The 21,880-nt window shown below is 62.8% G+C and overlaps 1 protein-coding gene across 7 annotated transcripts in view; it reads left to right on the forward strand.

Moving 5' to 3' along the window:
• LOC140908411 (cGMP-dependent protein kinase 1) overlaps nt 1–21,847 on the forward strand; it is a 72,725-nt gene extending 50,878 nt beyond the window's left edge. For 3 of the 7 annotated variants that reach the window (XM_078852006.1, XM_078852005.1, XM_078852011.1), the window contains 13 exons: nt 191–279; nt 2,742–2,807; nt 3,409–3,462; nt 4,115–4,159; nt 7,847–7,976; nt 8,123–8,253; nt 8,588–8,677; nt 9,842–9,983; nt 13,713–13,876; nt 19,789–19,905; nt 20,236–20,298; nt 20,874–20,949; nt 21,450–21,847. In XM_078852006.1, coding sequence (XP_078708132.1) covers nt 191–279; nt 2,742–2,807; nt 3,409–3,462; nt 4,115–4,159; nt 7,847–7,976; nt 8,123–8,253; nt 8,588–8,677; nt 9,842–9,983; nt 13,713–13,876; nt 19,789–19,905; nt 20,236–20,298; nt 20,874–20,949; nt 21,450–21,536 — 1,254 coding nt within the window. In that variant the 3' untranslated portion in view covers nt 21,537–21,847. Of the gene's footprint in view, nt 1–190; nt 280–2,741; nt 2,808–3,408; nt 3,463–4,114; nt 4,160–7,846; nt 7,977–8,122; nt 8,254–8,587; nt 8,678–9,841; nt 9,984–13,712; nt 13,877–19,788; nt 19,906–20,235; nt 20,299–20,873; nt 20,976–21,449 lie in introns of those variants that run through there. The other 4 variants (XM_078852007.1, XM_078852009.1, XM_078852008.1 and 1 more) reach the window with 4 other exon arrangements.
• The last annotated feature ends 33 nt before the right edge of the window (nt 21,848–21,880 follow it).

Raw genomic sequence — 21,880 nt, forward strand, 5'->3', positions numbered from 1 at the left:
TCCCAGAGCCCACCCCCTGGCTCGGCGGCCACACAGCTGAGATGGGGGGGGCAGTTCGGGGGCTGGGAGGTGACTCTGGGGAGCCTGGAGCTCGGGGTACAGGTATGGCTCCTCTGCCAGCCCATGGGCCCCCTGCCCCCACCCGTCCAGCCCCCCCAGGAGTGATGCCCCAGCCCCCATCTCCCTGCAGGTTCGGGTCAGCAGGCACGTGAATGGGCGGGAGGAGCCGATCCGGGTGCTGCGAGCCGGCGAGCACTTTGGGGAGCTGTCGCTGCTGCGGTAGGTGCCGCCCTGGAGCCCCTCGGCCCTGCCCAGCCGGCCCTGGCATGCGCACAGCAGGGGCCCACCCAGGCGCTCGCAGCCGGACGTGCAACACGCGCACACCAGGGGCCCACCCAGGCGCTCGCAGCCGGACGTGCAACACGTGCACACCAGGGGCCCACCCAGGCGCTCGCAGCCGGACGTGCAACACGCGCACACCAGGGGCCCGGCACACACACACACGTACACCGGGGCCCACCCAGGCGCTCACAGCCGGACGTGCAACACACGCACACCAGGGGCCCGGCACACACACGCGCACACCAGGGGCCCACCCAGGCGCTCACAGCCGGACGTGCAACACGCGCACACCAGGGGCCCGGCACACACACACACGTACACCGGGGCCCACCCAGGTGCTCGCAGCCGGACGTGCAACACGCGCACACCAGGGGCCCACCCAGGCGCTCGCAGCCGGACGTGCAACACGCGCACACCAGGGGCCCACCCAGATGCTCGCAGCCGGACGTGCAACACGCGCACACCAGGGGCCCGGCACACACACACACGTACACCGGGGCCCACCCAGGCGCTCGCAGCCGGACGTGCAACACGCGCACACCAGGGGCCCGGCACACACACACACGTACACCAGGGCCCACCCAGGCGCTCACAGCCGGACGTGCAACACACGCACACCAGGGGCCCGGCACACACACGCGCACACCAGGGGCCCACCCTGGCGCTCACAGCTGGACGTGCAACACACGCACACCAGGGGCCCGGCACACACACACGCGCACACCAGGGGCCTGGCACACACACACGTGCACACCAGGGGCCCACCCAGGCGCTCGCAGCCGGACGTGCAACACGCGTACACCAGGGGCCCGGCACACACACGCACACCAGGGGCCCACCCAGGTGCTCGCAGCCAGACGTGCAACACGCGCACACCAGGGGCCCACCCAGGCGCTCACAGCCGGACGTGCAACACGCGCACACCGGGGGCCCACCCAGGCGCTCACAGCCAGATGTGCAACACACGCACACCAGGGGCCTGGCACACACACACGCGCACACCAGGGGCCCACCCAGGCGCTCACAGCCAGACGTGCAACACGCGCACACCAGGGGCCCACCCAGGCGCTCACAGCCGGACGTGCAACACACGCACACCAGGGGCCTGGCACACACACACGCGCACACCAGGGGCCCACCCAGGCGCTCGCAGCCAGACGTGCAACACGCGCACACCAGGGGCCCGGCACACACACACACGCACACCAGGGGCCCACCCAGGCGCTCGCAGCCAGACGTGCAACACGCGCACACCAGGGGCCCACCCAGGCGCTCACAGCCGGACGTGCAACACACGCACACCAGGGGCCTGGCACACACACACGCGCACACCAGGGGCCCACCCAGGCGCTCGCAGCCGGACGTGCAACACGCGCACACCAGGGGCCTGGCACACACACGCGCACACCAGGGGCCAACCCAGGCGCTCACAGCCAGACGTCCAACACGCGCACACCAGGGGCCCACCCAGGCGCTCGCAGCCGGACGTGCAACACGCGCACACCAGGGGCCCACCCAGGCGCTCACAGCCGGACGTGCAACACACGCACACCAGGGGCCCACCCAGGCGCTCACAGCCGGACGTGCAACACACTCACAGCAGGGGCCCGGCACACACACACGCGCACACCAGGGGTCCAGCCAGGCGCTCACAGCCGGACGTGCAACATGCGCACACCAGGGGCCTGGCACACACACACGCACACCAGGGGCCCACCCAGGCGCTCACAGCCGGACGTGCAACACACTCACACCAGGGGCCCGGCACACACACACGCGCACACCAGGGGTCCAGCCAGGCGCTCACAGCCGGACGTGCAACACGCGCACACCAGGGGCCCACCTAGGTGCTCACAGCCGGACGTGCAACACATGCACACCAGGGGCCTGGCACACACACACGCGCACACCAGGGGCCCGGCACACACACGCGCACACCAGGGGCCCGCCCAGGCGCTCACAGCCGGACGTGCAACACACACACACCAGGGGCCTGGCACACACACACGCGCACACCAGGGGCCCGCCCAGGTGCTCACAGCCGGACATGCAACATGCGCACACCAGGGGCCCGGCACACACACACGCGCACACCAGGGGCCCGGGACACGCACACACACACCGCAGGGCCCATGCGGGCGCTCGCAGCCTGATGTGCACACGCCATATGTACACACTGCCTGGTGCTCTCCCCACCCCTTTCACACACACCCCGGCACAGGCAGGCCCCCCAGTGTTTCTGCTCTCCACTCCCACACGGGCACTCCCAGCCCACGCCTGGGGTGCAGACCCACAGTCCCCCGACTCCCTGTCCCCATAGAGATGCCAAGTCTCCTGTCCCCACCTCGCACCCACACAGCCACCGCCAGCCTCCCTCACAACCTCTCTCCTCTCTGCAGCAACATCCGCCGGACGGCCACCTGCCGGGCGCACGGGGAGGTCGCCTGCATCACCATCACCAAGGAGTGAGTCAGCCCCAGGGGGTGGGAGCCCCACGCTAGGGGGCACTGTGGTGCAGAGGGGACTGACTTCAAGCCCTGCCCCGAGATGGCGCCACGGACATGGCTTGGCCCCCCTTCCTCCACAGGCCTGCTAGCCAGAGTAACTGGAGCCAGAGTAGGGGAGCCAGGACTCCTGGGTTCTCTCCCTGGCTCTGGGAGGGGAGTGGGGGCTGGTGGGTTAGAGCAGGGGGCTGGGAGCCAGGATTCCTGGGTTCTCTCCCTGGCTCTGGGAGGGGAGTGGGGGCTGGCGGGTATGAGTAGGGAGGGCTGGGAGCCAGGACTCTTGGGTTCAATTCCCAGCTGTGTGTGTGTGGGGGGAGTGATGGCTAGTGGTTAGAGTGGCAGGGGGTGGGGCTGGGAGCCAGGACTCCTGGGTTCTCTCCCCAGCGCTGCCACTGATTTGCTATGTGAGCTTGGAAAAGTCCCTTCATCTCTGCCCCTCCCTCTCCTTGTGTCTGGGTCAGGGGCTGCACTATGCCTTGGCTCACATGGGCAGAGGCTGTTCCGGGGGGCTGGGTCCTTCCACCGGTCCTGCCAACACCTCCTGTCTCCTCCATCCCTGCAGAGACTTCCAGGAGATCTGCCCCTTCTGCCCCACGCCCAGGCAGCTCTCAGAGCCGTGAGTGTAACACTGCCCCTCCATGGGGCCAGGGATCTCCGTGTGGCAAGGAGCAGCCAGGACCGTGGGGGGTGGGTGCCATGGGGAGGTGGGTGGCAGGGGGCCAGGAGGTGGGTGCCACACAGGAGCAGGGTGGCAGGGGGCTGGTGCCACACAGGAGCAGGGTGGCAGGGGGCCAGGGGGCGGGTGCCATGCAGGAGCAGGGTGGCAGGGGGCCAGGGGGCGGGTGCCATACAGGAGCAGGGCGGCAGGGGGCCAGGGGGCGGGTGCCATGCAGGAGCAGGGTGGCAGGGGGCAGGTGCCACGCAGGAGCAGGGTGCCAGGGGGTGGGTGCCACGCAGGAGCAGGGTGGCAGGGGGCCAGGAGGCGGGTGCCATGCAGGAGCAGGGTGGCAGGGGGCCAGGGGGTAGGTGCCACGCAGGAGCAGGGGGGCAGGGGGCTAGGAGGTGGGTGCCACGCAGGAGCAGGGTGGCAGGGGGCTAGGAGGCGGGTGCCACGCAGGAGCAGGGTGGCAGGGGGCCAGGGGGCGGGTGCCACGCAGGAGCAGGGTGGCAGGGGGCCATGGGGGCGGGTGCCACGCAGGAACATGGTGGCCGTTGTCCTGGCCCAGGGGACTGACCCGCTGATTGTTTCGTTCTCTTCTCTCTGCCAGAGACGTGGCTATGCTGGAGGCTCCGTCCCTTCCTGAGCCTGGCCAGTGAGTCCCGGCCCCGGGGCCCCGCACAGACCCAACTGGCCCTTGAGGGATCCTTCCCGCTCCTCCAGGGTTTCCCTAGCACTGTCTCTCAGAGAGTCAGAAGTTTGGGGCTGGCAGGGACCTCGCGAGGGCACCACGTCCAGTGCCCCGTGCTGAGGCAGGGCCGGGTGAATGTGGACCAGCTCTGACAGGGGTTTGTCCAATGTGTTCTTAACTCTCCAGTGCCGGGATCCCACGGCCTCCCTTGGGAGCGGGTCCCAGAGCTTCACTCCCCAGCCATTGGACAGTTCTCCTAGGCGCGATCCTCAATCTCCCTGCTGCAGATTTAGCCCATTGCTTCTCATCCTATCTGCCGGGGACGTGGAGAACGAGTGATCACCACCCTCTGTAGAACAGCCCTGAGCAGATCTGAAGACTGTTATCAGGTCCCCCCTCAGTCCCTTCTCTCAAGACTAAACAGGCCCAGGCTTTGTAACCGTTCCTCACAGGTCAGCTTCTCTGAACCTCTTTGTGATGGGTTTGGGCCCCTTAGGAGGCCCCCTGATGTACTGAGATATCCTTGAGTCTACCGGTTCTGCCAGCCTCGGCCCCCTTAACCTGTCCTGCTGAGCCCGGCTATGACAGCCTCCCCTAACGCACACAGGCAGGGCCACCCCAGCTGCAGGTCAGCTCTGGGAAGACTCAGCTTCAGGGACGTGCTCCAGTGGTCTGGTGCGCGCTCCTTTTGAGGGTACAAACACAAAGGTTTACGAAATGCAGCCCTCCCTCAGTGTGGAGAGAGGTGTGCACACTTCTGCCCTCCCCCCAGTTAGAAATGACAGAAACTGGGTTTAATAAACAAAGCCAATGTTATAAACCCTAAAAGGCAGATGCTAAGTGGTACAAGGGGTACACACAGAACAAAGCAGATTACTGACCAAAAGAAAACAAACACAAAGGAAGCTAGTTTCACTAAAGAAATTGGGAACAAATAACATTTCTCCCCCTAGATATTGTTGCAGGCGGGTTGCAAAGTTTCTGTGGTTCAGAGTTCCAGTGATATTCCTTTTCAGACGGGACCCGTCTCAATCTGGACTCCCCCCGCCTCCCCTTCACCCGTCTGTCTTCTTGGGCAGACAGGCCATGGCGAGGAAGAGTCCCATTTGCCTTCCTCCCCACCCTTCAATAGCATTTACATAAGGCGGGAATCCTTTGTTTCCCAAACTTGACCCCCCTTCCCTTCCCGTGGAAAGTTACCAGAAGTCCCAGATAATGTTTAGTGTCGGGTGACAAGACCACCTGCCTCTGTAGGATCACAGCGCCCATGAGTCACTGGCAGCGTGGAGCGTCCCCAGGAAGGCCGAGCCTTTCACAGCCCATCGGCCTCGCTGATGGGCCAGCCGCCCTGTCTAGCCTTTCCATGGGTGTACCTGAGGTGTTAGCAGTGGGCATCACCCGAAGCAGCCTAGCTGAAAGAGATACATAGTCACTATTCCTAACTTCAGATACAGAACTGGTACAGATTGGATAATTCTCCCAGTCCTGATCCCCCCTGCCCTGACCCCCGCCCACCCTGAGGCTCCCCTGCCCCCATCCCCACCTCTGCCCAGCCCTGATCCCCCCTCCCTCCCCCCCGCCCCAGCAGGCACTCAGGTGTTTCTGTTCCAGCACAGTGCAAGGTACAGGTGCCTTCTGACAAACCCGCTGCCCCTGGCAGCAGCACCCGGTCCCTTCCCAGGGCTTCCCAGGGCCCTGCCCATGAAAGGTGGGGCTGGCCCAGCACTGGCTCAGCTGTGGCCAGGTGCGGAAAGGGATCAGGCTGGCCTGGCAGCGCTGGGGCAGGTTGGGGCAGTAGCTGCCCCCTGGGAGCAGGAATGGGGAAGCAAGCCAGCCGGAACCCCCCAGGAGGCTCCCCCAGGTGAGGGGAAGTAATGGGGGGTTGGGGTGAGAAGCTGTGGCTGCCGCAGGGCAGTTTGGGGGTACTGCCAATGGGGGACTGGGGAAGGCCCTGCACCCCAGGACAGCTGTGCAGGGAAGGGTTTGGAGCTAGAGGAAAGACTAGCTGGGGTGGAGGGTCCTGCACGGTCCCGGGGGGCAGGGGACTGGAAAGGGGGCTGGCTGGCTTTGGGATCTTGCCCCGAGAGCTTCCATGTATAAGTCAGACCCAGTGGCTTATGGACCCTGCCTGGTTCTTAGACACCCCCAATGTCTGCTTGCGGGACCCTTACCTGCCCCAGCCCCTCATGGCTGTCCTGCCTTGCCCCTGTATCCCCATCCTGCTGCCCCCCCATGTCCTCCCTTCCCACACTCCCCACCTTCTCCTCCCCCCCGCCCTGCCGGCAACTGCTCAGACCACTGCAAAATGGTGGCCCCATTGTGCCCAAGATACGCTGGCGGGTAGGGATAGGGTCCAGAGTGACCTAGACAAATCAGAGGATTGGGCCAAAAGAAATCTGATGAGGTTCAACAAGGACAAGTGCAGAGTCCTGCACTTAGGACGGAAGAACCCAATGCACAGCTACAGACTAGGGACCGAATGGCTAGGCAGCAGTTCTGCAGAAAAGGACCTAGGGGTGACAGTGGACGAGAAGCTGGATATGAGTCAGCAGTGTGCCCTTGTTGCCAAGTCGGCCAATGGCATTTTGGGCTGTATAAGTAGGGGCATTGCCAGCAGATCGAGGGATGTGATCGTTCCCCTCTATTCGACATTGGTGAGGCCTCATCTGGAGTACGGTGTCTAGTTTTGGGCCCCACACTACAAGAAGGATGTGGAAAACTTGGAAAGAGTCCAGCGGAGGGCAACAAAAATGATTAGGGGACTGGAGCACGATTTATGAGGAGAGGCTGAGGGAACTGGGATTGTTTAGTCTGCAGAAGAGAAGAATGAGGGGGGATTTGATAGCTGCTTTCAACTACCTGAAAGGGGGTTCCAAAGAGGATGGTTCTAGACTGTTCTCAATGGTAGCAGATGACAGAACGAGGAGTAATGGTCTCAAGTTGCAGTGGGGGAGGTTTAGATTGGATATTAGGAAAAACTTTTTCACTAATTGGGTGGTGAAACACTGGAATGGGTTCCCTAGGGAGGTGGTGGAATCTCCTTCCTTAGAGGTTTTTAAGGTCAGGCTTGACAAAGCCCTGGCTGGAATGATTTAGTTGGGGCTGGTCCTGCTTTGAGCAGGGGGTTGGACTAGATGACCTTCTGAGGTCCCTTCCAGCCCTGATCTTCTGTGACTCATGATGCTATGAAGGGTGGGCCTGTGGCCTCAGGCCCCCTGAGAACAATGGGGGACGTTTTTCACAGGGCAGAAAGCCAAGAACCCTAGATTCCCTTGAGCCGTTTCCCCTTGATGGGAGGGAAGGAGTCTGTGACTCAGGGCCGCCGCTGAGTGTGTGGGGCGGGTTGGGGTCCCAGCCGTAGGGGGCAGGTGCTCAAGCTCCCAGAGACCCCCCCAGCTGCCATTCCCCGCGGCTGGGCAGGCAGGAGCTGGTGGCCTGGCTGGGTCCGGTGCTTGGCACGTTGTGCGTTGGGCTCGTCGGGCTCATCGGGGCAGCTGGGGGCCGGTTCTGGTTCTCATCATGCCCTAGTGCCCTTTTCCCGGGCGGCCTCTCCCTGGCCCCTAGGGTAGGTGGGCCAAGGTGGGGTGGGGTCATGGCGGGACAGGCGCCGTCCATGTGTCCGACCTCTCACCGTGGGTCGCTCCCCCACAGCGCCCCGGGCCCCGAGACAGCCCTGGCCCCGCTGCGGCTCCAGGACCTGGCGGCTGTGCGCTACGAGGACGGGCAGCACCATGGCCTCCCTGTGGTCTTGGGCACCGGCGGCTTTGGCAGAGTTGAGCTGGTGAGAAGAAGCAGCCCCTCCTGCCAAGCACCAGTCCTGGGGGGCAGAGCTGCGGGGGGGCAGAGCCCTCACCCTACCAGCCTGCCTTGCCCAGCCTGGAGGCGAGACCCCAGTGCCTGGCCCCCTCACGCCCTGCTTGCCCCCAGGTGCGCGGGCGGGGGCAGCTCTTTGCCCTCAAGCGGATCCGCAAGGACCACGTGGTGCGGAGGCGGCAGCAGGGACACGTGCGCATGGAGAAGTGGGTGCTGGAGCGGAGCCGCTGCCCCTTCATCGTGGGGTAGGCGCTGCCCGGGGCCCTGGGCTGGGGGCAGAGCACGGGGGGGCAGCGAGTGCCGTGATGCCCCCGGGCGGAGGGGCACTGGTGGGTTGCTAGGGGTGGGGGCTGCCCCTGGGGGTGGGGAGCACTCGGGGAGTTGCTCTTGGGGGCACTGGTGGGGTTGCTCAGGGGGGGCTGCCCCCAGGAGTGGGGGGGCACTGGTGGGGTTGCTCCGGGGGGCTGTCCCCGGGAGTGGGGGGCACTGGGAGGATTGCTGGGGAGGCACTGGCAGGGATGCTGTGGCGGGGAGGGGGTTGGAGGCTCCAGTTTAACCCCTTCTCACCCTCTCCCCTAGGCTCTTTGGCACCTTCAAGGACAGCCAGTACGTCTACATGCTGCTGGAGTTCTGCCAGGGGGGCGAGCTGTGGACCAAGCTGCGCGAGGTGTACGGAGTGGGGGGCTGGCGGGGGACCAGGGGGGCTGTGCGGCAGGCTGGCAGATGGAGCAGGCACGGCTGGTGGCAGTGCGGGTGTGGCTGTGGCAGACATGGGGGGGTGCGGGGTGGGCGGAGAGCGGGCTGGCAGGTGGTGTGGGCGGGGCCATGGCAGAGTGGCTGGGGACGGGCGGGGCCATGGCAGAGTGGCTGAGGGCGAGTGGGGCTGGCATGGGGTTGCTGGGGGCGGGCGGGGCCATGGCAGGACGGCTGGGGGCAGGCAGGGCTGGCGTGGGGTTGCTGGGGGCGGGCGGGGCCGTGGCGGGGGCTGGGGGCGGGCGGTGCTGGGGCGGGGTTGCTGAGGGTGGGCGGGGCCATGGCAGGCTTGCTGGAGGGTAGGGGGCAGCGCTGACAGGCGGTGCGGGCAGGGTTGCTGTGTGGCTGGCTGGCTGGCAGGTGGTGTGGGCGGGGCCATGGCAGGGGGGCTGAGGGCGAGCGGGGCTGGGGCGGGGTTGCTGGGGGCGAGCGGGGTGTGGCAGGGGGGCTGGGGGTGAGTGGGGCTGGCATGGGGTTGCTGGGGGCGAGTGGGGCATGGCAGGGGGGCTGAGGGTGAGCGGGGCTGGCATGGGGTTGCTGGGGGCGAGCGGGGTGTGGCAGGGGGGCTGGGGGTGAGTGGGGCTGGCATGGGGTTGCTGGGGGCGGGCGGGGCCGTGGCAGGGTGGCTGGGGGCGAGCAGGGCCGGGGCGGGGTTGCTGGGGGCGGCCGGGGCAATGGTTGGGTTGCTGGAGCGTGGGGGGGCAGTGCTGACAGGCGGTGCGGGCAGGGTTGCTGTGTGGCTGACTGGCAGGTGGTGTGGGCGGGACCATGGCAAGGGGGCTGAGGGCGAGCGGGGCTGGGGCGGGGTTGCTAGGGGCGGGCGGGGCCATGGCAGGGGGGCTGAGGGCAAGCGGGGCTGGGGCGGTGTTGATGAGGGCAGGCGGGGCCGTGGCAGGGGGGCTGGAGGGTAGAGGGCAGTGCTGACAGGCGGTGCGGGCAGGGTTGCTGTGTGGTGGGCTGGCAGCTGGCGCGGGCGGCTGGGGGCTAGGAAGGGCTCAGGCTGGGGACTGTGCCTGTGGGGGCCGTGCCGGCCAAGGGCACAGGGTGGGCGTGTGGGCACTGAGCTGTCCTGCCCCCCAGGCGCTGCCTCGAGGAGGAGGTGGCTGTGTTCTGCTCGGCCTGCGTGGTGGAGGGACTCGACTACCTGCACGGCAACGGGATCATCTACCGGGACCTCAAGCCCGAGAACCTGATGCTGGACAAGCAGGGCTACATCAAACTGGTACTTGGGGGCAGCACTGGGGCACTAGCGGGGGAGATGCCCGGGTCGGCCCTGCTAATCCTGGCACTGGGCTGAGGCCTGGGGCTCAGCCCCTCCTGGAGGCTCTGGTGGGGCGAAGGGCAGGACCCGGAGCTCAGGGAGGACCCGTTCCCAGCCGGGTGGGTGCCAGGGAGGGCTGGACGCTGCCACAGCAGAGGTAGGGCTTTTGGGCCAGTAAGGCCCTCCCTGTTCCCTGGGCCTGCACTGTGCCCTCCTGAAGGGGAGGAGGGGGAGCTGGATGGCACCATGCCAGTGCCATGGAACGCCGGCTCCCTGTGCGGTGGCCGGAACAGCGAACAGGCGCCAGGCCGCACACGGACCGGGTGTAACGGGGCTGCCCGTGGGAGCCAGTTGAGGTCAGTCAGTCAGGATGAACTGCAAACAGAACAGGGCGGACAAACCCCAAACGCTGGTGGATATTCCACTACTTAGAGTTACCCAGCCAGCCCAAACCAGCTTCTCCAGCACCTCCCTGGGTACTCAGACATCCAAACAACGCAGTGCCCTTAAAGTGCCCAGCCGCAGGCCTCCATCCAGACACACACGTCAAACATAGGATGCTAAATTCTGAAAATCTTATTTCATCACAGAAAAGAAAAGATTCTCGTGACCCCAAAGGACCATGCCCCAGACCCAGGTCAAATGATAACTCAGATCTTACCCCAAATACACGCTTACCGTCAATCCTTAGTAACTAAACTAAAATCTATTAAAAATGAAAAGAGGGAGAGTTGGTGGAAAGATCAATATACAGACTTCAGTTCAGTTCTTGAGGTTCAGATACAGAGCAGAGATGGTGAGTCTGTAGTTGACAAAAGTCCTTTTAGAAATAGTCCACGGGTTACAGTCCAATGTCCATGTTCAGGGTGACTCCCGTCAGTGACTGGGGAACTCAATCCTTATGGCTCAGGGTTTCCGCTTCTTGAAACCCAAAGCAGATCGGAGATGAAGAAGGATCGTGTCCCAGGGTTTTATACATTCCCTGCAGCCTTTTGGCCTGAGAAAACAATCGGCTTCACTTTCCTTCTCCTAAACATCCTGGCAATTAGCCCAGGGTCATTTATCCATTAAACAGTTCAGATACCGGTTACCACAACCTTCAAAGAGCCATATAGACAGTAATACTATGTCACTCCAGTGTCTTCCTAAATGTTAATATTCCTCTTTTGATCTTTGAATCAAAGCCATGGTAATAGACAAGACTTGTTTGCTGACGTCAGGAGACCTGAGCACACAGCTCCCCTTCTCTCTCTCACAATGCCGGCTGCATTTCACAGCTCTGTTCATTTACAGATTCTTCTAACCAGTCTTTACAGTCCCGCCCTGGGTCAGGTCAGTCTGGGAGTTCATTAACTCTTTCTGGCCCTGTGTCACCTTTCAATGAGATATTATATTACACTCCTAATGTTACATCGGGAACAACAGGAACAGTCCCCAAGCATTGCCCAGCCCCATGGGGCCCTCTCCAGGCTCTGGCTGGGCACCTGGTGCCAGGGCAATGAGCAGGACAGGGCGTCTAGGCTGGGCAGGAGGGAGACGAGGCAGGAGAGGGGAACGGGACTGCAGTTGAACATGAGGAGATGTGATGGGGGGGCAATTGGGGGCTAATGCTATTCCCCCCGGTCATCCCAAGATCAGAACCAGGGATGGCTGGTGAATTGGAAAGGTGCCAGATGGAGCTGTGGTCAAAGGAAGTGCCCTTGGTGCATGGCACTAACCTGTGGAACTCCCTGCCACATGACCATGGAGGCCTAAGAGGAGCAGGATTCAGGGAAGGGAAAGCCCTTCTGTCAGGGCTCTACAGGGCCTTGCTACAACCCCAAGCTGGGAACAGTCTCTGGGGGGGCTCTTCAGTGGGCCACATCCCTACAGGTCCCACTCTTCCCCTGGGGTGAGCGACACGGCCTCACCTCCTCCTTAGACTGGGCTCTGTGGCTGCAGCCCCCCTGCCCCACCCTTGGAGCTCCAGGCAGTGAGTCCAGCTGGGACAGACCCTGGGGGAGACGTGTCCTCTCCTCAGGGATCAGTGCCTCTCGCCCAGTGTCTGCGGGGACACTCCCCCAGCGCTGTGAAACCAGGCGGGTTTATTGGTCACCTGGCACACGGCCCTGGCAGCCCCTCGGGCGGCCCAGAGAACTGACGGTTACAGCCCAGCCCAGCTGCAGTGACCCCCTTGGTTCATGCTCAGGCTGGCTGGCTCCCTTCCTCAGTCAGCTCCTGGTGAGAGCCCCCAACTTCCTGCAGAGCCCCCCTGAGCCCTCCTCCCACCTCCCAGGCCTTGCTCTCAAGTGGGGGCCTCTACCCAGCTCCCGGGGGTTGACAGGTTGGATCACAGAAACCCCTTGGGCCTGCCAACTGATGTTCCAAGACTACTTCTGCCCCTGCTTTCCCTGCCAGCCTGGGACTCCAGCACCCTGCCTGGCTGAGCCAGACACGCCCGTCTGCTCCAGCACAGACCCAGGGTCTGAGCCACGCGCCCCAAAGCAGCAGACTTAGCTGAAAGCAATTTAAGAAATGTTCCTGTGTTTAACACTCAGATGCTCAACTCCCAATGGGGTCCAAATCCCAAATAAATCTGTTTTACCCTGTATAAAGCTTATACAGGGTAAACTCATAAATTGTCCGCCCTCTGTAACACTGACAGAGAGAGATGCACGGCTGTTTCCCCCCCCAGGTATTAATACATACTCTGGGTAAATTAATAAGTAAAAAGTGATTTTATTAAATACAGAAAGTAGGATTTAAGTGGTTCCAAGTAGTAACAGACAAACAAAGTGAATTATCAAGCAAAGTAAAATAAAACACACAAGTCTATGTCTAAGAAAACTGAATACAGATAAAATCCTCACTCAGTAAACTTCCTTTTACAGACTAGCCTCCTTCTAGTCTGGGTCCAGCAATCACTCACACCCCCTGTAGTTACTGTCCTTTATTCCAGTCTCTTTCAGGTATACTTGGGGGTAGAGAGTCTCTCTCTTTAGCCAGCTGAAGACAAAATGGAGGGGTCTTCCACGAGCTTAAATAAACTTCCTTTTGTGGGTGGAGACCTCCTCCTCTCTCCTATGCAAAGTCTAGCTCCACGATGGAGTTCTGGAGTCACTTGGGCAAGTCATGTCCATGCAGGACTCAGAACTTACCTGGAGCATCCATTGCCCACAAGGTATCTTGAATGTCTCCAGGAAGACTTATGTGGATTGGAGCCTTCCGACGTCCATTGTTTGTTAAATGCTTCTTGATTGGGCACTTAATCTGCACATTCCTTTCTCAAGAAGCTGACCAAATGCTTTACAAAGGCTACTTGAAAGTCAAGCCAGTACACAGCCAATATTCCTAACTTCGAATACAAAATGGATACATGCATACAACTAGGAGGAATAGATTCAGTAGCTCATAACCTTTACAGAGATGTTACATGGCATATGTAGCATAAAACATATTCTAGTTATGTCATATATACATTCCTAAGCATATTTCCATAGAGCCTTATGGGGGGCACTGTCATGGGGGAAATCCCCCAAATCAGTGAGCTGCCATGGCCTGTTTCTGCCCCCTTGCTGAGCTGGGTCTGTTTCAAGCAGCCCCTTAATGCCTCCTTGCCGCAGCCAGCCGGCGCGGCGACCCCCAGCCCAGGTCTCTAGGCCCGGCTGGCCCGGCGGGGGGCTCTGCTGGCTCACGCCTGCCCATTGGCAGGTGGATTTCGGCTTTGCCAAGGAGCTGGCGCGGGGGGAGAAGACCTACTCGTTCTGTGGGACCCCTGAGTACCTGGCGCCTGAGATCCTGCGGCATGAGGGCCACGACTTCGCCGTCGACTTCTGGATGATGGGCATCCTCATCTTCGAGATGCTGGTGGGCCGGTGAGGGACCCCGCGAGCCATCCTTCCCCTGCCTGGGACCTCTGAGGTGCCCCCCGGGGGTCAGCCCCTGCCCCCACCTGTGCCTGGGTGACCTGCAGCCCCCCCCGGGGGTCACCCCCTGTCCCCCGAGCCTCAGATGCCCCACAGGGGTTAACCCACCTGCCCCCACCTGAGTAGCAGGGGTCACTTCCCCAGGAGTGGCCCATCAGGGGTGGGCAGAGGTGGGGGTATTCCTCTGGAACAGCCCAGCCCATGGGGGAGGGGGAATGGCCTGCTGGGTGGGGGAAGGGGAGAGTGTAGGGGTCCTGGGAGTGGCCTGCTGGGTGGGGGAGCGGGAGAGTGTAGGGGGATCCCCGGGGGGGTCCCAGGAGTGGCCTGCCAGGAGGGGGAGCAGAGAGTGTAGGGGTGTCATGGCGTGATGGGGAGTCAGGGCCCTGCACCCCCACTTTCTACGATTCACCATGACTCTCAGCCAACCGGTAGAACAAAAGGTTTATTAGAGATGACAGGAACACAGTCCGGACCAGAGCTTATAGGCATAAACAGGACCCCTTCGTCAGGTCCTTCTGAATCATAGAATATCAGGGTTGGAAGGGACCCCTGAAGGTCATCTAGTCCAACCCCCTGCTCAAAGCAGGACCAATTCCCAGTTAAATCATCCCAGCCAGGGCTCTGTCAAGCCTGACCTTAAAAACCTCTAAGGAAGGAGATTCTACCACCTCCCTAGGTAACGCATTCCAGTGTTTCACCACCCTCCTAGTGAAAAAGTTTTTCTTAATATCCAATCTAAACCTCCCCCACGGCAACTTGAGACCATTACTCCTTGTCCTGTCCTCTTCCACCACTGAGAACAGTCTAGAACCATCCTCTCTGGAACCACCTCTCAGGTAGTTGAAAGCAGCTATCAAATCCCCCCTCATTCTTCTCTTCTGCAGACTAAATAACCCCAGTTCCCTCAGCCTCTCCTCATAAGTCATGTGTTCTAGACCCTTAATCATTTTTGTTGCCCTTCGCTGGACTCTCTCCAATTTATCCACATCCTTCTTGAAGTGTGGGGCCCAAAACTGGACACAGTACTCCAGATGAGACCTCACCAATGTCGAATAAGAGGGGAACGATCACGTCCCTCGATCTGCTGGCAATGCCCCTACTTATACATCCCAAAATGCCATTGGCCTTCTTGGCAACAAGGGCACACTGCTGACTCATATCCAGCTTCTTGTCCACTGTCACCCCTAGGTCCTTTTCCGCAGAACTGCTGCCTAGCCATTCGGTCCCTAGTCTGTAGCGGTGCATTGGATTCTTCCATCCTAAGTGCAGGACCCTGCACTTATTGAACCTCATCAGATTTCTTTTGGCCCAATCCTCCAATTTGTCTAGGTCCTTCTGTATCCTTCCCTCCCCTCCAGCGTATCTACCACTCCTCCCAGTTTAGTATCATCCGCATTCTGGGGGGCAGGGAGATTAGTCCCCAGCTCTGGGGGTTCCCTCCTCTTCCCCAGCCTACTCCAAAAACAAAACCCCTCCAGCCGACTCCCCCAGCTCCTCCCCCAGCCTTTGTCCAGTTTCCCAGGTCACCTGGACCCAACCCCCCTCCCGGCTCAGGTGACAGCCAGTGAAGTCACCCCCTGCTATCTCATCACCGGTCAGACAGTGGCAGTAAACTCCCCTGCCACATTCCCAGGTCAATCCGCCCCACTCAGTCCCTGCTGCGTCCCATCTCTCCCCCCTTCGAGACTGAACTGAGCGGGGTCACTCTGACCAGTGACCTGGGGAAGTTCGGGGCCCCCTCTCCGGGACAGCGCATCCGCTATCAGGTTGGCACTTCCCTTCACCTGGACCACGTCCATGTCGTAATCCTGCAGGAGCAGGCTCCATCTCAGGAGCTTGGCGTTGGCTCCTTTCATCTGGGGCAACCAGGTCAGGGGAGAGTGGTCGGTGTAGACGGTGAAGTGTCGCCCGAAGAGATAGGGCTCTAGTTTCTTAAGGGCCCACACCATGGCCAGGCACTCCTTCTCGATGGCCGCGTAGTGTTGCTCCCGGGGTAGCAACTTCTTGCTCAGGTACACGATGGGGTGTCTCTCCCCTTTTCATCCTCCTGCATTAACACTGCCCCCAGTCCCGTGTCGGAGACGTCGGTGAACACCACAAAGGGCTTGTCAAAGTCTGGGTTTGCCAGAACTGGGCCACTGACCAGAGCTTCCTTCAGCACCCAGAAAGCCTCCTGGCACTGCTCAGTCCAGACCACCTTGTCTGGCTTCCCCTTCTTGCCTAGCTCAGTGATGGGGGTGGCGATGGCGCTAAAGTGAGGCACAAACCTTGGATAGTACCCAGCATCCCAATAAAGGCTTGGACCTGCTTTTTGGTGTGGGGAGCGGGCCAGTCTCTGATCACCTCCACCTTGGCTGGTTCCGGCTTTAGGCAGTCGCTCCCCAACCAGTGGGCCAGGTAAGATACTTTGGCCATCCCCACCTTGCACTTCTCCGCTTTTACAGTCAGCCCAGCCCCCTGGAGTTGGTCCAGCACTTGTCTAACCTGGGACACATGGTCCTCCCCGGTCTGGCTAAAGACACAGATGTCATCAATATACACTACGGCAAAACTCTCCATCCCCCTCAGGAGCTGGTCCACCAGGCGCTGGAAGGTGGCCGGCCCTCCCTTGAGGCCGAAAGGCAGGGTCAGGAACTCATAGAGCCCCAGAGGGGTAATAAAGGCCGATTTCAGCCGGGCATCTGCATCCAGCGGCACTTGCCAGTAGCCTTTGTAAGGTCCATGGTGGTAAGGTACCGAGCTCCTCCCAGCTTGTCTAGGAGCTCGTCCGGCCTGGGCATGGGGTAGGCATCAGATACAGTGATGGCATTGAGCTTCCGATAGTCCACACAGAACCGGACCGACCCGTCCTTTTTGGGGACCAGCACCACCGGCGAGGCCCAAGGGCTGGCCGATGGCTGGATCACCCCCAAAGCCAGCATGTCCCAGACCTCTCTTTCCAGGTCCTGAGCAGTTTTCCCTGTGACTCAGAAGGGGGAGCATCTTATCGGCAGGTGCAACCCTGTCTGCACCCGGTGGACAGTCAGATTAGGGCATCCAGGCTGGTTGGAAAACAGCTGTCAGTAGGGATGCAGCACCCCCCTGACCTCAGCTTGCTGGGCAGGGGTTAGGTGATCTGAGAGGGGAATTGTTTCCAGGGGGGAACCAGCTCTGGTCCCAGGTAATAGGTCTACTAAAGGGTCATCTCCCTGCTCCTCCCAATGTCCACACACGGCCAACACCACATTCCCCCTGGCATAATATGGCTTCATCATATTCACATGGTACACCCGGCGGTGGTGCGCCCGGTTCAACAGCTCCACCACATAGTTTACCTCATTGAGCTGCTTGACGACCTTGAAAGGGCCCTCCCAGGCGGCCTATAGTTTGTTCTTTCTCACGGGGATGAGAACCATCACCTGATCCCCGGTGGCGTAGGCACGGGCCCGTGCCGTGCGGTCATACCAGACCTTCTGCTTCCTCTGGGCTCTGGCCAGATTCTCCCTGGCCAGGCCCATGAGTTCAGCCAGTCTCTCTCGGAAGATCAGGACATACTCCACCACTGACTCTCCATCGGGAGTGGCCTTCCCCTCCCACTCGTCTCTCATCAGGTCCAGGGGGCCCCTCACCCTCCTGCCATATAACAGTTCGAAAGGCAAAAATCCGGTAGACTCCTGGGGCACCTCCCTGTATGCGAACAGCAGGTGAGGTAAGTACTTGTCCCAGTCCTGCGGGTGCTGGTTCATAAAGGTTTTCAGCATCATCTTTAGCATCCCGTTAAACCTCTCCACCAGCCCATTGGACTGGGGGTGATACGCTGAGGCCCAGTCGTGCCGGACCCCACATTTCTCCCACAAGCACCGGAGCAGGGCCGACATGAAGTTGGAGCCTTGGTCTGTCAAGACTTCCTTGGGGAACCCCACTCGGCTCAAAATGGTCAGGAGCGCGTCGGCCACGGTGTCGGCTTCAATGGAAGCTAAGGGCACTGCCTCGGGGTAGCGGGTGGCAAAATCTACCACCCCCAGAATGTATTTCTTCCCCGACCGGGTCGTCTTGCTGAGAGGCCCCACGATGTCCATGGCCACCTTCTGGAAAGGCTCCTCTATGATGGGCAAAGGTCTCAAAGCCGCTTTCCCCTTGTCCCGGGCCTTCCCCACCCTCTGACAGGGGTCACAGGATCGGCAATACTGCCGGACCGTGGTAAAGACCCCGGGCCAGTAAAAGTTCTGTAGCAACCTCTGCCGGGTGCGCCGGATTCCCTGGTGCCCTGCGAGGGGGAGGTCATGGGCCAGGTACAGGAGCCTGCGGCGATACTTCTGGGGGACCACCAGCTGCCTCCTGATCCTACAGGACTCTACTTCCCTTGTGGGAGCCCATTCTCGGTACAGGAACCCCTTCTCCCACAGGAACCTCTCCTGGCAGCCTCTCCTCATGGTCCGTCCCACACTGAGGTCGGCCAGGTCCCTGAGCTTCCGCAAGGAGGGATCTTTCCTCAACTCGGCCTGGAACTCAGCGGCTGGGGAAGGGATGGGGCCCGGTTCCCTCTCGCTGGCCAGGTCCGAGGCCTCCGCCTCTCTGAGCCGTGCCCCTCGGCCCTCCCTCCCCACCAGGGTAGGGTCCGGCGCCTCTGGTGTGATACCCTCCCCGAGGTCAGGGCGCAGTGCCCCTCGCCGGCTCTGGCTACGCGTCACAACCAGGGCGGTCTGGGGCTTGCTTGGCCAGTCCTCTAGGTCTCCCCCCATCAAAACCTCAGTGGGCAAATGGTGGTGTACCCCCACATCCTTGGGGCCCTCGGCCCCCCATTTCAGGTGTACCCTTGCCACGGGCACCTTAAGTGGGGTCCCGCCCACCCCTGTCAGGGTCAGGTAGGTGTTGGGCACCACCCGATCTGGGGCCACCACCTTGGACCGGGCCAGCGTCACCTCCGCGCCCGTATCCCAGTATCCATTGACCTTCCTCCCATCCACCTCCAGGGGAACAAGGCACTCTCTCCGAAGTCAGGGCCCTGCACCCCCACTTCCTGTGATTCACCACGACTCTCAGCCAGCCAGTAGAACAGAAGGTTTATTAGGGATGATGGGAATACAGTCCAGACCAGAGCTTGTAGGCATAAACAGGACCCCTTAGGCCCTTTTGGGGGGTGGGGGGCAGGGAGATTAGACCCCAGCCTTGGGGCTCTCTCCTCTTCCCCAGCCAACTCCCCAAACTGGAAACCCCTCCAGCCGACTCCCCCAGCCTCCCCCCAGCTCCTCTCCCAGCCTTTGTTCAGTTTCCTGGGCAGAAGGTGTCACCTGGACCCAACCCCCTCCTGGCTCAGGTAACAGGCTCAGGTATCCTCCCTCAAGGGAAGTCTCCCATCCCCAGTGAAACTCCCCTGCAACATCCCCAGGTCAAATCCTCCCCATTCCCTGCTGCGTCACAAGGGGGGGTCCCGGGAGCGGCCTGTCGTGTGGAGGAGGGGAGAGTGTCGGGGTGTCCCCGGGGGGGTCCCAGGAGCTGCCTGCCGAGTGGGGGAGGGGAGAGTGTGAGGGTGTCCCCGGGGGGGGGGTCCCCCCCGGGAGCGGCCTGCTGGTTGGAGGAGGGGAGAGTGTCAGGGCGTCCCCGGGGGGGAGGTCCCCGGGAGCAGCCTGCTGGGTGGAGGAGGGAGTGTCGGGGCGTCCCTGGGGGGGGTCCCTGGGAGTGGCCTGTCGGGCGGAGGAGGGGAGAGTGTTGGGGCGTCCCTGGGGGTGTCCCGGGAGCGGCCTGCCAGGTGGAGGAGGGGAGAGTGTCGGGGTGTCCCCGGGGGGGGGTCCCCGGGAGCGGCCTGCTGGTTGGAGGAGGGGAGAGTGTCAGGGCGTCCCCGGGGGGGGGGCGGGTGTGTGATGCCCCCCGTCTCTCGCCAGGCCCCCGTTCCACAGCTCCGATCCCCAGAAGATCTACAGCAAGATCCTGGACGGGGTGTTCTCGTTCCCGGCCTACATGAGTGAGGCCGCCTGCTCCCTGGTCTCCAAGCTGTGTCGGTAGGTGGGCCGGGCGCGGGCTGCAGCTCCCTGGCACCGCCGCATGCCCACGGCTGCTGGGTGGGCGTGGTGGGTGCTGGCCAGCCCACAAGGCCGGCTATAGGGCTCCAGGGCCTGACCCAGGGGGGTGAGGGGGGCACTGGGCTGGAGACTCCCTACCCTCCCGGTGAGCTCGTTGCTGAGCTGCGGGCGAAGGGCTCTCCCTGCCGGAGCTGTGCCGTGGCCCGTGCTGTGTGAAGCTGCCTGGCAAGGGCAGAGCTGGGGGGGCTGCAGGGAGGGGGAGGGGCAATGTCAGGGCCCCCACTGAGCCTGTTCTCCGCACCCCCGCAGGCACCGGCCCGGGCAGCGCTTGGGCAACACCCGCACCGGCATCCACGGCATCAGGAAACACCGGTAGGAGAGAAGCCAAGGGAGAAGGGGAGCCCACACAGCCAGGGCTCCCCCCTCCGGCCCCGCCCCCAGCAGCGCCCCCTGCTGGGGCTTCCCTCGTCCGGCCCCGCCCCCAGCAGCGCCCCCTGCTGGGGCTTCCCTCGTCCGGCCCCGCCCCCAACAGCGCCCCCTGCTGGGGCTCCCCTCGTCCGGCCCCGCCCCCAACAGCGCCCCCTGCTGGGGCTCCCCCCTCCGGCCCCGCCCCCAACAGCGCCCCCTGCTGGGGCTTCCCTCCTCCGGCCCCGCCCCCAGCAGCGCCCCCTGCTGGGGCTTCCCTCCTCCGGCCCCGCCCCCAGCAGCGCCCCCTGCTGGGGCTTCCCTCCTCCGGCCCCGCCCCCAGCAGCGCCCCCTGCTGGGGCTTCCCTCCTCCGGCCCCGCCCCCAGCAGCGCCCCCTGCTGGGGCTTCCCTCCTCCGGCCCCGCCCCCAGCAGCGCCCCCTGCTGGGGCTTCCCTCCTCCGGCTGGGAGAGGTGGGGCTGGAGGAGCTGGGATGCCCTGTGGCCGGCGCTTCTGCCCCACTGACGCTGTCCTTGCTCCCAGGTGGTTTGGCTCGGTGAAGTGGAAGCGTCTGGCCCTGCGGCAGATCGATGCTCCCACCCTGGCGCTGATGAAGCAGGTGTGGGGGCTGCGGGTGGACCCCGGGTGAGGCTGGGGCAGGCCTGGGCTTGGTGGTCCAGTGTTCAGGGGTGATGGGCTGAGTCCTTGGCGCGGGACTGGGGGGGAGGGGGCTGCCAATGCTCTGCCTCCATAGGGCCCCACAGCTCCCAGCATGCCATGCTGCACTGTGCCCTCCCCCATGAGCTGCATCACTCTGCCCACAGAATGGAGGCAACCTGGCATAGCATCCCCCTCACCCAAGCATGCCAGCCAGAGACCCTGCAACACAGGGGCAGGGAGGTCCCTCCAAGGTGGCACAGTCCAGACCAAGCAGCCCCCTGCTGTGGGGCAGCCCCTGGCTGCGGGAGCCTCATGCTGGGGCCAGAGCTGGGGGGGTGTCATGGGGCAGGTGGCAAGCCAAGGAGGGAGGACCCAGGCCAAGCCCCGTGTGGGGCAGGAGGCAGCTGCAGCCGTGACCCGGAGCTGGAGGAGACTGAGCCCCACACCGTCTCTCCACAGGGCCCGCCCTACGCCAACTTCAAGCGCTTCTCGGTAGACTGGACGCCGGCCGAGGAGGAGTTCTCGGGCTGGGACGAGGATTTCTGAGCAGCCGTGGGGCCCAGGCCAGCAGCACCACCAGGACTGGGGGATGGGGGGACGCTCTGCTAGTGGCTGCTGCCCTGTTGCTGAGCTGGGCACGTGCCCCCTGCCCGTGGGAGGACGGGGCCCTGGTCTGCTGTTAGCCCTGGGCTGGCCCCTCCTGGGCACGGGGCCCCAGCCTGGCAGACCCCGCTGGTGGGGAGCAGAGGGCCCTGGGCCTGCACAGGCCTGTTCCTGAAAGCGGCTGCATGAGGGTGGGAGCTGCCCCGGGCCTGGCCCCCTGGGCTGTGGGCAATAAAGGCCCCTGTGTGACTCCATGCAGCCTGGTCCCGGTCCCTGCCGCGCTGCCC

Source organism: Lepidochelys kempii, chromosome 3 (genome assembly GCF_965140285.1).
Source record: "Lepidochelys kempii isolate rLepKem1 chromosome 3, rLepKem1.hap1, whole genome shotgun sequence".
NCBI lineage: Eukaryota > Metazoa > Chordata > Testudines > Cheloniidae > Lepidochelys > Lepidochelys kempii.